Consider the following 10,609-nt stretch of genomic DNA (forward strand, 5'->3'; position numbering starts at 1 on the left):
AGGCTGCCACCCCCAGGGGCCAAGCTCCCCCTCCGGCTGGCTCTCCCACTGGCAGCTGGCGCTAGGGGGCACCCCCAAAACGGAAGAGAGGGCAGCAGCCCCCACCTGGGGGAGGGGTGGGGGCGTTCCCCCTGCAGTCCCTGCCCTGTGGACCCAGGTCATCTGACACTCGGGAGCCCCCTTCACCGCGCTCCTCCCCTCTTCCAGACCCCAGTCCTCTGAACACCCTGGGCCCCCAACACCTGCCAGGCACCAGGCCCGGGGGCATGGGAGGTGGGGGTGCCCTCTAGGGCACCGAGACCTGGCGCCTGGAGCTGGCCGGGGGCTGGCGGTGCCCCCTCCGCTCCCGGGACACCTCCTCCCACCTATGGCTTTGGCGAAGCGCCCAGAAAGGAGCAGAGAAGGAAGAGAGAGGAGAGGAGGCCGTGGCGGGGGGGCGGGGAGGGGCAGGGAGGTTCTGCGGCTCAGTTTGTGGCAAAGGTTTTTTTATCTTTTTTTCCCCTTATGTAAAAAGTGCACGAAAGCTCAGCAGCCTCTTTGCAACGGTCAGCAGTGTTTCCTGGGGCAGGGGGGAGGGGGGAGGAGGGAACCCCAGGCCTGGCACCCCAGCTTTTGCAACTGAAGGTGGCCTCATATTGCTTCGAAACGTGGGTTTCAGTTTAAATACCAGACAGTAAAAATAGAGCTCCGAGGACCGCCCGCACTGTTGCCAAATCATTGCCAGAATGAACAGCTTAAATAAATAAAAAATTGAAATATTTACTTCTCGATAAAAATCGCAGTAAAACCATTTACCTTTCATTGCATTATATATAATATGTATTTATAGCGGGCCCAGCCGAGGGAGGGCAGCGGACGGGCTGGGGCGCCGGGTCCCCGCGGAGGGGCCGCTCCCGGCCGCGGTCAGGACACCTCGATGACCTCCGCACTGCCCGAGAAGCTGGCCTGCTTGCCCAGGGCGGCCCGTTCCTCGCCGCGCGCGCGCCCCTCCACCATGCCCTCCTCAAACTCCATCTGGCAGCTGCGGCGCTTGAACTGCGTCTCCGGGGCCGGCTCGTCGGGCCAGCCGGTCCTCGCGTCCCGGGCCTCGGGCCTCGCCGTCTCCCGCCGCCGCAGGTCGCCGCCTCCCGCGCCCGGCCCGCTGGCCCGGCCGAAGGGTGCGAACCGCGCGCCGCCCGCGCCCTGCGCGCCCTCGGGGCTGCAGCACCAAGGCCCGTCGGGGGACGGCGTGCCCGGGGAGTCGAGGGGCGGCGCCCAGCCGCCAGGGCCGGCCGGCTGGCTAGGGCCGGGCAGCCCGGGTGCCGACAGGGCCGAGAGGCCGAGCCGCGGAGTCTGCCGGGCGGCGTCACCGAAGTTCAGGCCGAGGCCGGGCGCCGGGGAGCCGGCTATGGGCCGGGGCCGCCGGCGGAGCCTGGGGCGCGGCTCAGGTGGCGCGTCCGGGCTGTCGGGGCTGGGGGAGGGCAGGCTCAGCACGCCCCCCGATGGGCTGTCCAGTTTGCAGAGTTTGGAGGCCTCCCCGGGGTCTGGGGGCCCGGGGTCTTCGGGCTGCCGGCTCGGCGCGTAGGCCGACTTGATGTCCAGCGAGAAGGAGCGCTTGAGGCGGTTGGTGTCCTGGAGGCGGTCAGAGGAGAGGTGCAGGCCACGCAGGCCCTGCTGCAGCGCGCTGGTGGCTGGGGCGGGGGCGGGGGTGGGGGTCTCCCCACCCCCCATCTGTGCGCCCTCCTTGGTGGTGGTGGCCGCTGCGCTCCCGGTGGCAGCGCTCTCTGAGGTAGGTGGTGGCAGCGGCGGCAGTGGGGCGGCAGGGCCCGGGAGGGGCTCTGGGGTCCCAGGGTGGGACGCCCCGTCGCCCTGCAGGGCGGCCAGCAGCTTCAGGCTGCGTTCGTACTCCAGCAGCTGGCCCAGGAAATTGAAGTTGGGCGAAATGGACGGGCGACGGTCCTTCACGAACCTGGGGTGAGAGCCGCTAAGTGGGGGCGGGGCTCCTGACTCTCCCCTGCCCCCACTGCCCACTCTGGGGCCCAGAGCTGATGTGCAGACCCAAGTGTGCCAGGGCTAGGCTCAGGCCCCCCTCCGCAGCTGGGGCAGCCAAAGGTGGGTGCCCTTCACTGCTGGGCCCAATCCAGTGGCTGGGGGTAGAGAGGGGAGGGACCAGGCCCAGGAGGGAAGGAGGGGCTACCTGTAGGCGTCATCGGAGGACATGCCCATGGTCTTCATGATGTAAGCGATGGCGATGGTAGCAGAGCGGGAGATGCCGGCCAGACAGTGGACAATGACTTGGCAGCTGGACAGCTTGGCTTTATCTGGGGGCGGGGGGAGCAGGTGAGGGCTGGGGCTGCACAGTCCTTCCCTGACCCCAGGTTCAGGACCCCTGGGACAGAGCACTTCTGCCCTCCCGGCCCCCTGCTTCCAGCCCTCCCCCGGGACTGGGCAGGAGGGTGCTGTCCACCTCACCAATGAACTCGATGGACTTGTCCAGCCAGGGCAGCAGCTTTTCACAGTAGTTGTCATTGATGGGAATGCGCAGGAAGCGGCTCTCACAGATGAAGTCAGGCTTGGGGCAGGAGTTGCTGGCGTTGAGGACGTAGCTTATTCCGTTTCGGGTCATCAGGTCCTGGGAGGGCAGGAGAACAGGTTGGAAGGGGGTGCAGCTGGGCAGGAGGCCCGAAAGCTGGGATGCTCTCGTGGTGGGAGCCTGGCTTCTGGAGCCCTGGGCTCAGGAGCCTCCCCTGTTCCCACTGAGGAGCCTGCAGGCCCCATGCGGGGAGGAGGGGAGAGTTGGGAAGCGGGTGGGTGAGGAGGCTGGCAGTCCCTGAGAGCCCCACCTGTGGCCTGGCCTGCTGTAGGCTCCCAGGAATTTTACGGCTGGGCTGCCTGGGCGGTGGCTTTACCCTCTTCCCTCGTCACCATTTTTAAAACACGGGGTTCTTTCAGGGCTGGCCAGGGGCCCAGTGACATCAGCAGTTTGGCATGTGGGCTGCACTGCCAAAGGGGCAGGGAGTTGCCTCTCCACCCAGCCTGGCCAGGCCCTGCCCGAGCCCTGCTCTGGTCCTGCCAGGCCCCCTTGGGTCCTCCCGCGCCCCCAACCCGTGCTTCCCCCACACCTGTGTGCACCCGTCATTCCCCCAGACCAGCCTAGGAGCTGCTTCAGGCTCCGGCGGTGCACGCACCTTGTTCAGGACATCCTTCTGGGAGCCCAGGTAGAGGTGAGGCAGGATGCGGGTCAGGCCCACGCTGGGCACAGGCAGGCAGGGCTGGGAGAGGCTCATGGGCAGCAGGGCAGCAGGCTTGCCCTCACAGAGGCCGGGGAAGCAGGAGGAGAAGGTGGCAAAGCCCCCTGCAGGAGGAGAAGCGGAGACGGGCGTCAGGGGGTGGGCCGGCTGGGGCAGGGGAGCCAGGCCACCCACCCACCACCACGGCTCAGCCACACCCACCCGGACGCCCAGCCCGATCTGGTGCTGGCCGGCGAGCCTCTGGCCTGAGCACCTGGTCTCTGGTGCTGGTACTGGAAGGCCATTCTCATCGCAGCGGGGGTGTGGGCCAGCACATTTACATCACCTGCCCCTGCGCTAATTCCTCCTCACACTAATCGGGGCTGGCCTCGCTGAGGACGCCGCTGTGATGCCCATAAAAGTCGGGGCCCATCAAAATGACGGGCCCTCGCAGGGCCCACAGAGGGGTGGGCTCAGAGGCTACGGGGGTCTTCCTGTGGGGGTATCACCAGCCCCTTCACACCGTGGCCTGGGCCAGGCTGGGCCTTCCTGCCTCTCCCCCTGGGCTGATGCAATCCCTCCCTGCCTCCAATTGGCCGGGAGCCCCGGGACAGGCTTGGATGCCAGGACCGGGAGGCAAGGGCTTCTGAGGGCCAGCCCACCCCCCCACACTGGGCATGACATCACCCACTGGAGCTGGCACAGCCAGCAGGGGCATTTGTGCTCAGGTTACGGCTCCATTCCACCCAGCAGGGGACTACGGAGGAGCAGAGGCTCGGCTGAGAGCTGGGAACGCTGGGGACCGGGAGCGCGCGCAGGCCACGCGCTATACACGTGGCTGGCATGTGTCCTGCCACCTTTCCCGCACGTGTGCGCTGGGCCAGATTGGTGGAGGGAGACCCTCCGCTGGCCAGAAAGGGCTGAGGGGGACCCACGGGCACACGTCTGACTCTGCGAGTGACCGCGGGCCTCAGTGTCCTGGTCCTGTGCGCCCCAGGCATTGTTGTGAGGCCCAGGGAAGATGACCAAGAAACCACCAGGCCGAGGCCTCCCCCGTCCCGCAGAGGAGGCTGGGGAGCCAGGCAGGCGCCCTGTGCTCTCCTGCCCGGCCCCACAGACACAGCTGGTGCCAGAGACCTGGCTGATTCCGGAGGACAGAGATGCCTGGTGGCCTCAGCCTTCGCCCCGGTCCAGCTCGGTGCCCAACCAGAATGCCTGACGTGTGCACTCCCTGTGCCTCCAACAAAGGCTTGACCTTGGCGGGCCACAGAGGTGGGGGACCTCCAGGCTAGGGGCGTGGAGGTATCAGCCTTGGAGGAAAAGGGGTCCCTTCCTCAGAAACCTGCTGGCTGGACAGGGAGAAGCAGGTGACTGTCCGCGTGGACAATGCCGTGGCTCTCAGGTTCTCAGGAGGGGAGGTGGGCTTAGCTGGGTGCCGGGGTGGGCCCCAACTCACAGTCCAGAGCCAGGGGCCCCTTGGATACTCCTGCTGGAGGACAGCGCCCGCCGGGGACGGGCAGGGTCTGCACCGTCTCTCCGAAGACTCTTCTCTGCGATGGTTCCCCTACTCTCTGCTCTCTCAGCAGCGGAAGACAGACAAGTATGGGGTGGGGGAATTCCATCAGGAACCTCCCACCTAAAGAGAGTCTCAGGGCAGGTGCAAAGACCTGCCAGCCTTTGCTGCAATTTCTGGAACCCCCAGGAACCCCCTCCAGGCAGAGCCATGCAGCTTGGGGTGCCCCCTACAAACCCCCTATAGACACCAGGTCTGGTAGGGCCTGAGCCTCCAGTCCTTCCGCGATTTCAGGGCCACCCATGGGTGACAAGGGAGGGTGCCAGCAGCCCTGGACCCTCTGCAGGTCCCCCACCCCCACCCGCACTCTCAGGGCCTCGCCGAGGGCCCTCCAGGGCACCTTCCTTCCGGAGGGACACCCCCCCCCCAACCCCCTGCTCTCTCTGCCTTGCAGGTCAGGGGAAGCCACACGCAGCTCCCAGGCTTCACAATGAAACCCCGAACCCGCACAAAAGCGCACGTCCTGGGAGGACTCCCGGCCCCACCCGCCTCTCCCACCACGCGCTCCTGCTCGGACCGGGGCGGCGCGCCCGGGAGCCCCCACCGCCCCTCCGCGGTCCCGGGCTGGGGCCGCACCCACCCTCCGCGCAAGGGCCGCTCCCTCCGCCTTCTCCGACCAGGGTCCGAGGGCGGCGCGCGCGGGCTGAGCTGCCTGCGGCGACATCACCAGCCCGCATTCCGCAGGGACGCGCACCGGGGCGCAGCCGGCTTGGGCAGGACCGCCCGCCGCTTAAAGGGCTAGGCTCCCTTTCCCATGCCCGCCCCCACCGGACGTCACCAGCGGAGCAGCTGTGGGGGGAGGGGCGCGGCAGCGGTCACGGCAGCCGGTTCTGGACCCCGGCACGGCCCGCCCCACCGCCCTCTCCAGCAAACCTCCATGTCCTGGAGCTGCCTTCTCTCTGGCTGTGCCCCACCCAGGGAGGGGGCCTGGTCCTCCCTTCTGGCTTCTGCGGAGCCCCACCGCCTGTGCTGGTGATCCCCGAGAAGAGACTCACTTCCCCTTTGTGGGCGGGTAGCATCCCTCTAACCCCCTCAGCCTTGCCCTGCCGTTCTCACTGGTTCAGGTGGGCACCGTGGGCTAGGCCAGGAGGCTGTCCCCAAGTCTGGGTCCTGATTTGGTGTCACTATGAGCCTTCCTCATGTGGTGGGGGGTCATGGCTTCTCCCTGGCTTGGCCCTCAGAAATGGGAGCGAATACTCTAACCCTGCAGGGTGAGGCAGTGCTTGCTGAGGCTGAGTGAGCCAGGTGGGGCACAGCCGGGTCCCAGGTGACCCCCCACCCCAGTCCCCCAGGGAGACAGACCATGAGAGGCTCTGGGCTTTCCCTGGACAGCCCAGGGGTAAGGGAGGGCACTGCTCCAGTACCCTCTTCTCAGACTCCCAGAAGGGCCTCTGGTTGTCACTTCTGGCTAGGGCACACGTGCGTCCACACACATACACATACCTACACAGGGGCTCCCATCTGGGACCTGGGAGGGTTCCTGTTCTGCCCAGGACCCCTGTAAAACTCCCCCCCTGCCTGGTCCCCAAACTGAGCCCAGCGGCAGTGGCTAAATAAGAGGGTCTGCATTTCTGTGGCTTCTGGTTCCCAGAGTTCACACACACACACACACACACACACAGCCAGAAGCAGACACCCTCTGACCTCGCAGAGCTGAGCACGCAGAGCCCTCCGTCCCGGACACGACGCACGTGTAGAGGGCAGCACGCACTCGTGCAGCCCCTCCTCTGAGAGGTCTGCCCAGAGCTGCCTGGCTCCTGCAGCTGATGGAGCCCGCCTGCAGCCGCCCCTCTCCCCGCACATGAAGGCCAGCCTGGTGCCCACCGACCACCACCCCCGTCTGTGCTCAGTAGATGCTCAGGGCAGGCGTGCCGAATGAACAGAAGCATCCCACCAGCTGTGTGGTGGTGGGGGTGATGCCAGCGTGGGCCCCCCCCTCCTGCTATGGCTCTGGGCAACCAGAGGCCAGGGGCACCCAGGCAGGGAGGCCACATGCCCCTGGGACAGGCCCTGGGCCACCTGGGCAGGGGGTGGATTCTGCAGAAGTATGTTAGCCACTGCCTACAGGAGGAAGGAGTGGCTAAGAACCACAGTGCAGCCCGCGTGCGTGCATGCGTGTGTGTACGGGGGGCTGGCCAGGCTGCTTCTGGGGAATGGGAAGCCCTGTGGGGACTTCCACTCGCCCACCAGACGGCAGTTATGATCAAGCAGGCTGTTGCGAGGCTACCTGTGCCAGCTGGAGTGTTCAGGGGAACCCCCCTGTGTGGGACAGGTTCTGGCTCAGTGCCGTGTGTGTGTGTGTGTGTGTGTGTGTGTGTGTGTGTGTGTGTGTGTGTGTGTGTGTGTGTGTGTGTGGCGGGGTGGGGGTGGTTTCCAAGGCAGACCAGGTCTTGGCCTAGATTCCTCCCCCATCTCCCCTGCCCCAGGCCTGTGTCGGGGGTTCCCTCCTGTCCATCTCTTCACCTGCTGGTGGTGGGGATGGGCCTGTGCTGGAGGGGGCTCTGAAGTGTGGCGGCCCAGAGGAGGGGTCCCTGGAGCCCCTGAGAACTCCAGAGCTACGGAGGTTCATCCCCACTGGGCCCCCACTGCCCCAGCACATGCTGGTCTCCGGGCTTAGAGAGGAGAGCAGAGGCAGACCCAGAACATGACTCCTGAGACAGACACCCCACCCCCGGCCCTGCCAGGCTGCCAGCGGGGGGAGAGAGTCCTCTAGATGCACCTGTGAGGATGGCCACGCTGTCGAAGCAGCCGTCCAGCTTGCTGAGCAGGATGGAGAGGAAGCTGTCTGCGGCCAGCACGCTGGCGTCCCTTGTGCTTTGGTCATAGACCACCACGTCCTGCGGCTCCGTGGCCTCCACCTGGGGGCCGAGAGGGCAGAGGTCAGGGTGGCTGGGCACCTGCCAGCTGCCCCATCCCCTGCTGCCACTGCTGCCGCTGGTCAGGCGATAGAAGGGAGGGGCTGCCCCAAGGGGAGTGGGGGCAGGCACCCAGCCACAGTTCACACCTGGACAGGTGTAAATGCCCACAGCCACACGGGCAGACCCTCGGAGCAGGGAGGGCCAGGGGGACACACATCCCCGACGCGGCCGAGCCCGGTGCGCGCACTCACACAAGTGAAGGTAACAGACACTGTGGGCCAGGCCCGTGTGGAGGAGACACGGAGAAGGCAGTGGGGCTCCCGGGAGGTGTACACAGGTGGCCAGATGGCAGGCGCACAGGGAGGCCTGGGCTGCTGGCTCCCAGGGAGGCTGAGGGAAATCAACTCTTCCTCAGGGACCCGGGAGGCACACTTTGGGGGTTCTTAACGGGGGGAGGCTTTTGGGTCTGGGCTCTCCTTCCCTCCCCAGCCAGTGATGGGGAAACTGAGGGCTGCAGCAAGACCCCTCCCCACAATGATCCAGGCAGCAGCAGCAGCAGGAAGCGGGGGTTCCACCTGCGCCCCCCCTCGGGTGCCACCGGGGCCCAGATGTGGAGCAGCTCTTGCTCAGATGGCAGCTGATGCCCCCGCCCCCCAAGCACACTCAGCCCTTAAGCCAGCTGAGCTGCCAACCCTGGGCCAGATGATGTCACCGGCAGCCAATGGGAGAGCGTTCTGGCCGGGAGTCCTTGCTAGGGGTTATTAATCACTGGATTCCCCTCACTGGAGCCACAGGGAGCTGGTTCTGCCCTTGGGGTGGGGGGACTCCCATCTGGGTCCTCTCACATCCCAGCTCCGCACGGGGCAGGGCCTGAGACCATGACCCCTCCCTCAGGCTCTGGGCCGCCTGGAGGGCCACCCCTCCCCCACTGGATGTGCCACTGCCTTCCCAGGTCACGGCCCAGCAGTCCCGGTCCCTCCCCAGTGCGGACTCAACACTCCTTGGGAATAGAGACAGGATTGTTCTCTGCAGGTGACTTGAGACATTCTTGGGGGCCACAGAGAGAATTCCTGGTCCTCAAGACTCCAGAGGGGAAAGAATGGGGGCTGGGGACATGAGCTGTCTGCCTGAGACCCTCGGCCACCAGTCCCGTCCTCTTCCAAGTCCTCACAGCCATCAGAGTGTGGGCCGAGTGGGGACCCAGACGGTGTCAGTGGCTCTGGGAGGGAAGGAAGGGGGGACGGGTGTTGAACCTGTCAGCAGAGGGCCTCCCTGGGGGGAGGGGCCTTCTTGTAGCCCTAAAAGGGAGTGGGTAACTGCTCTACAACGGCTCAGATTCCAGCCCTTAGGAGCCCAGTTTAGGTTCGAAGGCAGAGGAAGGGGAGCTGCCCCAGCCCAGGCCCCCGGAGGGCCCTGGAGGGGACGGGTGGGCATGAGGCGGTACCTGGCTGCGTGAGGTGGGCTGGATCAGCTCTGCGATGGTCACCTTGCCCTGCTGCAGTCGCCGCTTCACCAGCTTGGAGCAGCAGATGTTGACAGAGCTGAGCACGTGCCAGCTGTTGTACTCCACGAAGGAGCGGCTGTCGATGACCAGCGGGCCCCCGGGCCCCCCCCGCAGCAGGCTGGCCAGTTTCTTGGCATCCATCACCTTCCGAGGAAGCCGGTCCCCGGCCATGGCGCGGCCGTGGGCAGTGGGGAGGGGGCGAGCCCGGGAGTGAGCAGGGGCTGCTCCCACTGCCCGGGTGTGGCCTAGGGTTCCGAGTGCCCGGGCATGGCGCCAGACCTGCAGGGACAGGCGGACTGTGAGAGGCGCTGCAGGCCCCAGGGGTGGGCATTGGCAGGGCCGGCCTCAGAGGGGCTAGTGGTGGAACTGATCCAAGGGCACCGGAGCGTCTGGGCCTGACGTGTGCCCGTGGGGCCCTCCCTCCCTCTGGCTCCTCTGTGCAGGTTGAGCTCCCTGACCCCTCTGGTCTCGACTTGGGAGTCTGTGACCCATAGAAGGGTGCTTGGGAGTGGCCCATCCAGTGCTGCACCCTCCCGGTCACGGTGCCAGCCTCTCAGCAGGACATGGCAAGGCAAGTGGGGTCTCACAGAGGGAAGGGTCTCGGGGCTCAGGCTGGGCTGGAAAGGCAGGACGAGGCCTGAGGGTGCCTCCCCTGGGCCCTTGGGTCCACAGAATCTCACTCATTCCGGAACACCTCATTCTGCTCCTGCATCTCCTGTCATCCCACCCCTGGGATGCAGACCTCTCCCCAGTCCGGCCTCCACATCTTCCCAATTCCCAGCACCCAGGGCAAAGCAGGGTCCAGAACATGCCCCCATCCTCCCCCACTGCCAAGCCCCCCCACTGCCAAGCCCCCCCACTCCCCGTCCCTGGCACACCCTCTGTCTCCAGCCCCCGCAGCCCAATCGCTGCATAAGCTGATAATCTGGATGGGTGGGTTGGGGAGGGGCTGTCTCCACAAGGTGATGGAGGCAGAGGCCAGGGCGGGGCGCTGGAGGGGGTTCAGGAGTGGAGTTCTGCAGGCCAAGGTTTAGGCATGCCGTGGGCCAGCGTCCTTCTCCTGCAGGGGTGACGGTACAGCGGGACACCCCAGGCATAGCAGTGGCCGGGGGTCTAGGGGCCCCTTTTGGGGACCAGTAGGTCCAAGGATGGGTTGTGGTGGGGGGCACCCGAGGACAAAGGTCAGTGTGGGTGACCCACACGTAGAACCCTCGGCTCAGTGGTGCCCAGAGGGAGCAGGAGGTGGGTGGGCACATGGGGGCTCCAGAGCCTGGGCGGAAGGCCCCTCCCACAATTTGGTGCCAAGCTTCTGCCACCCCCATCCTACCTGCCAGACCCATCTTCCCTGTCACCTGCCAGGACTGGCCCTTCTCTAGGCATCCCCAAGCCTCAGAGCGCCCCCCGGAGGCATGCAGCATCAGGACGATGAGTTTGCTTTAAAACTGCGGGAACTGAGGCTCAGGGA

At 66.2% G+C, this 10,609-nt stretch overlaps 1 protein-coding gene across 1 annotated transcript; it reads right to left on the reverse strand.

The window, feature by feature from the left end:
* Positions 1-739: 739 nt before the first annotated feature.
* Positions 740-9,315, reverse strand: DUSP8 (dual specificity phosphatase 8; the record flags this gene model as incomplete). The annotated part of the gene is made up of 6 exons (XM_079709551.1): positions 740-1,948; positions 2,177-2,300; positions 2,452-2,611; positions 3,168-3,334; positions 7,502-7,640; positions 9,085-9,315. 6 exons carry the CDS (start codon positions 9,313-9,315, stop codon positions 904-906), a joined length of 1,866 nt encoding a protein of 621 aa, XP_079565677.1. The 3' UTR covers positions 740-903.
* Positions 9,316-10,609: the final 1,294 nt, after the last annotated feature.

This window comes from Hyperoodon ampullatus (assembly GCF_949752795.1).
Source record: "Hyperoodon ampullatus genome assembly, chromosome: 7".
In the NCBI taxonomy this organism is placed as follows: domain Eukaryota; kingdom Metazoa; phylum Chordata; class Mammalia; order Artiodactyla; family Ziphiidae; genus Hyperoodon; species Hyperoodon ampullatus.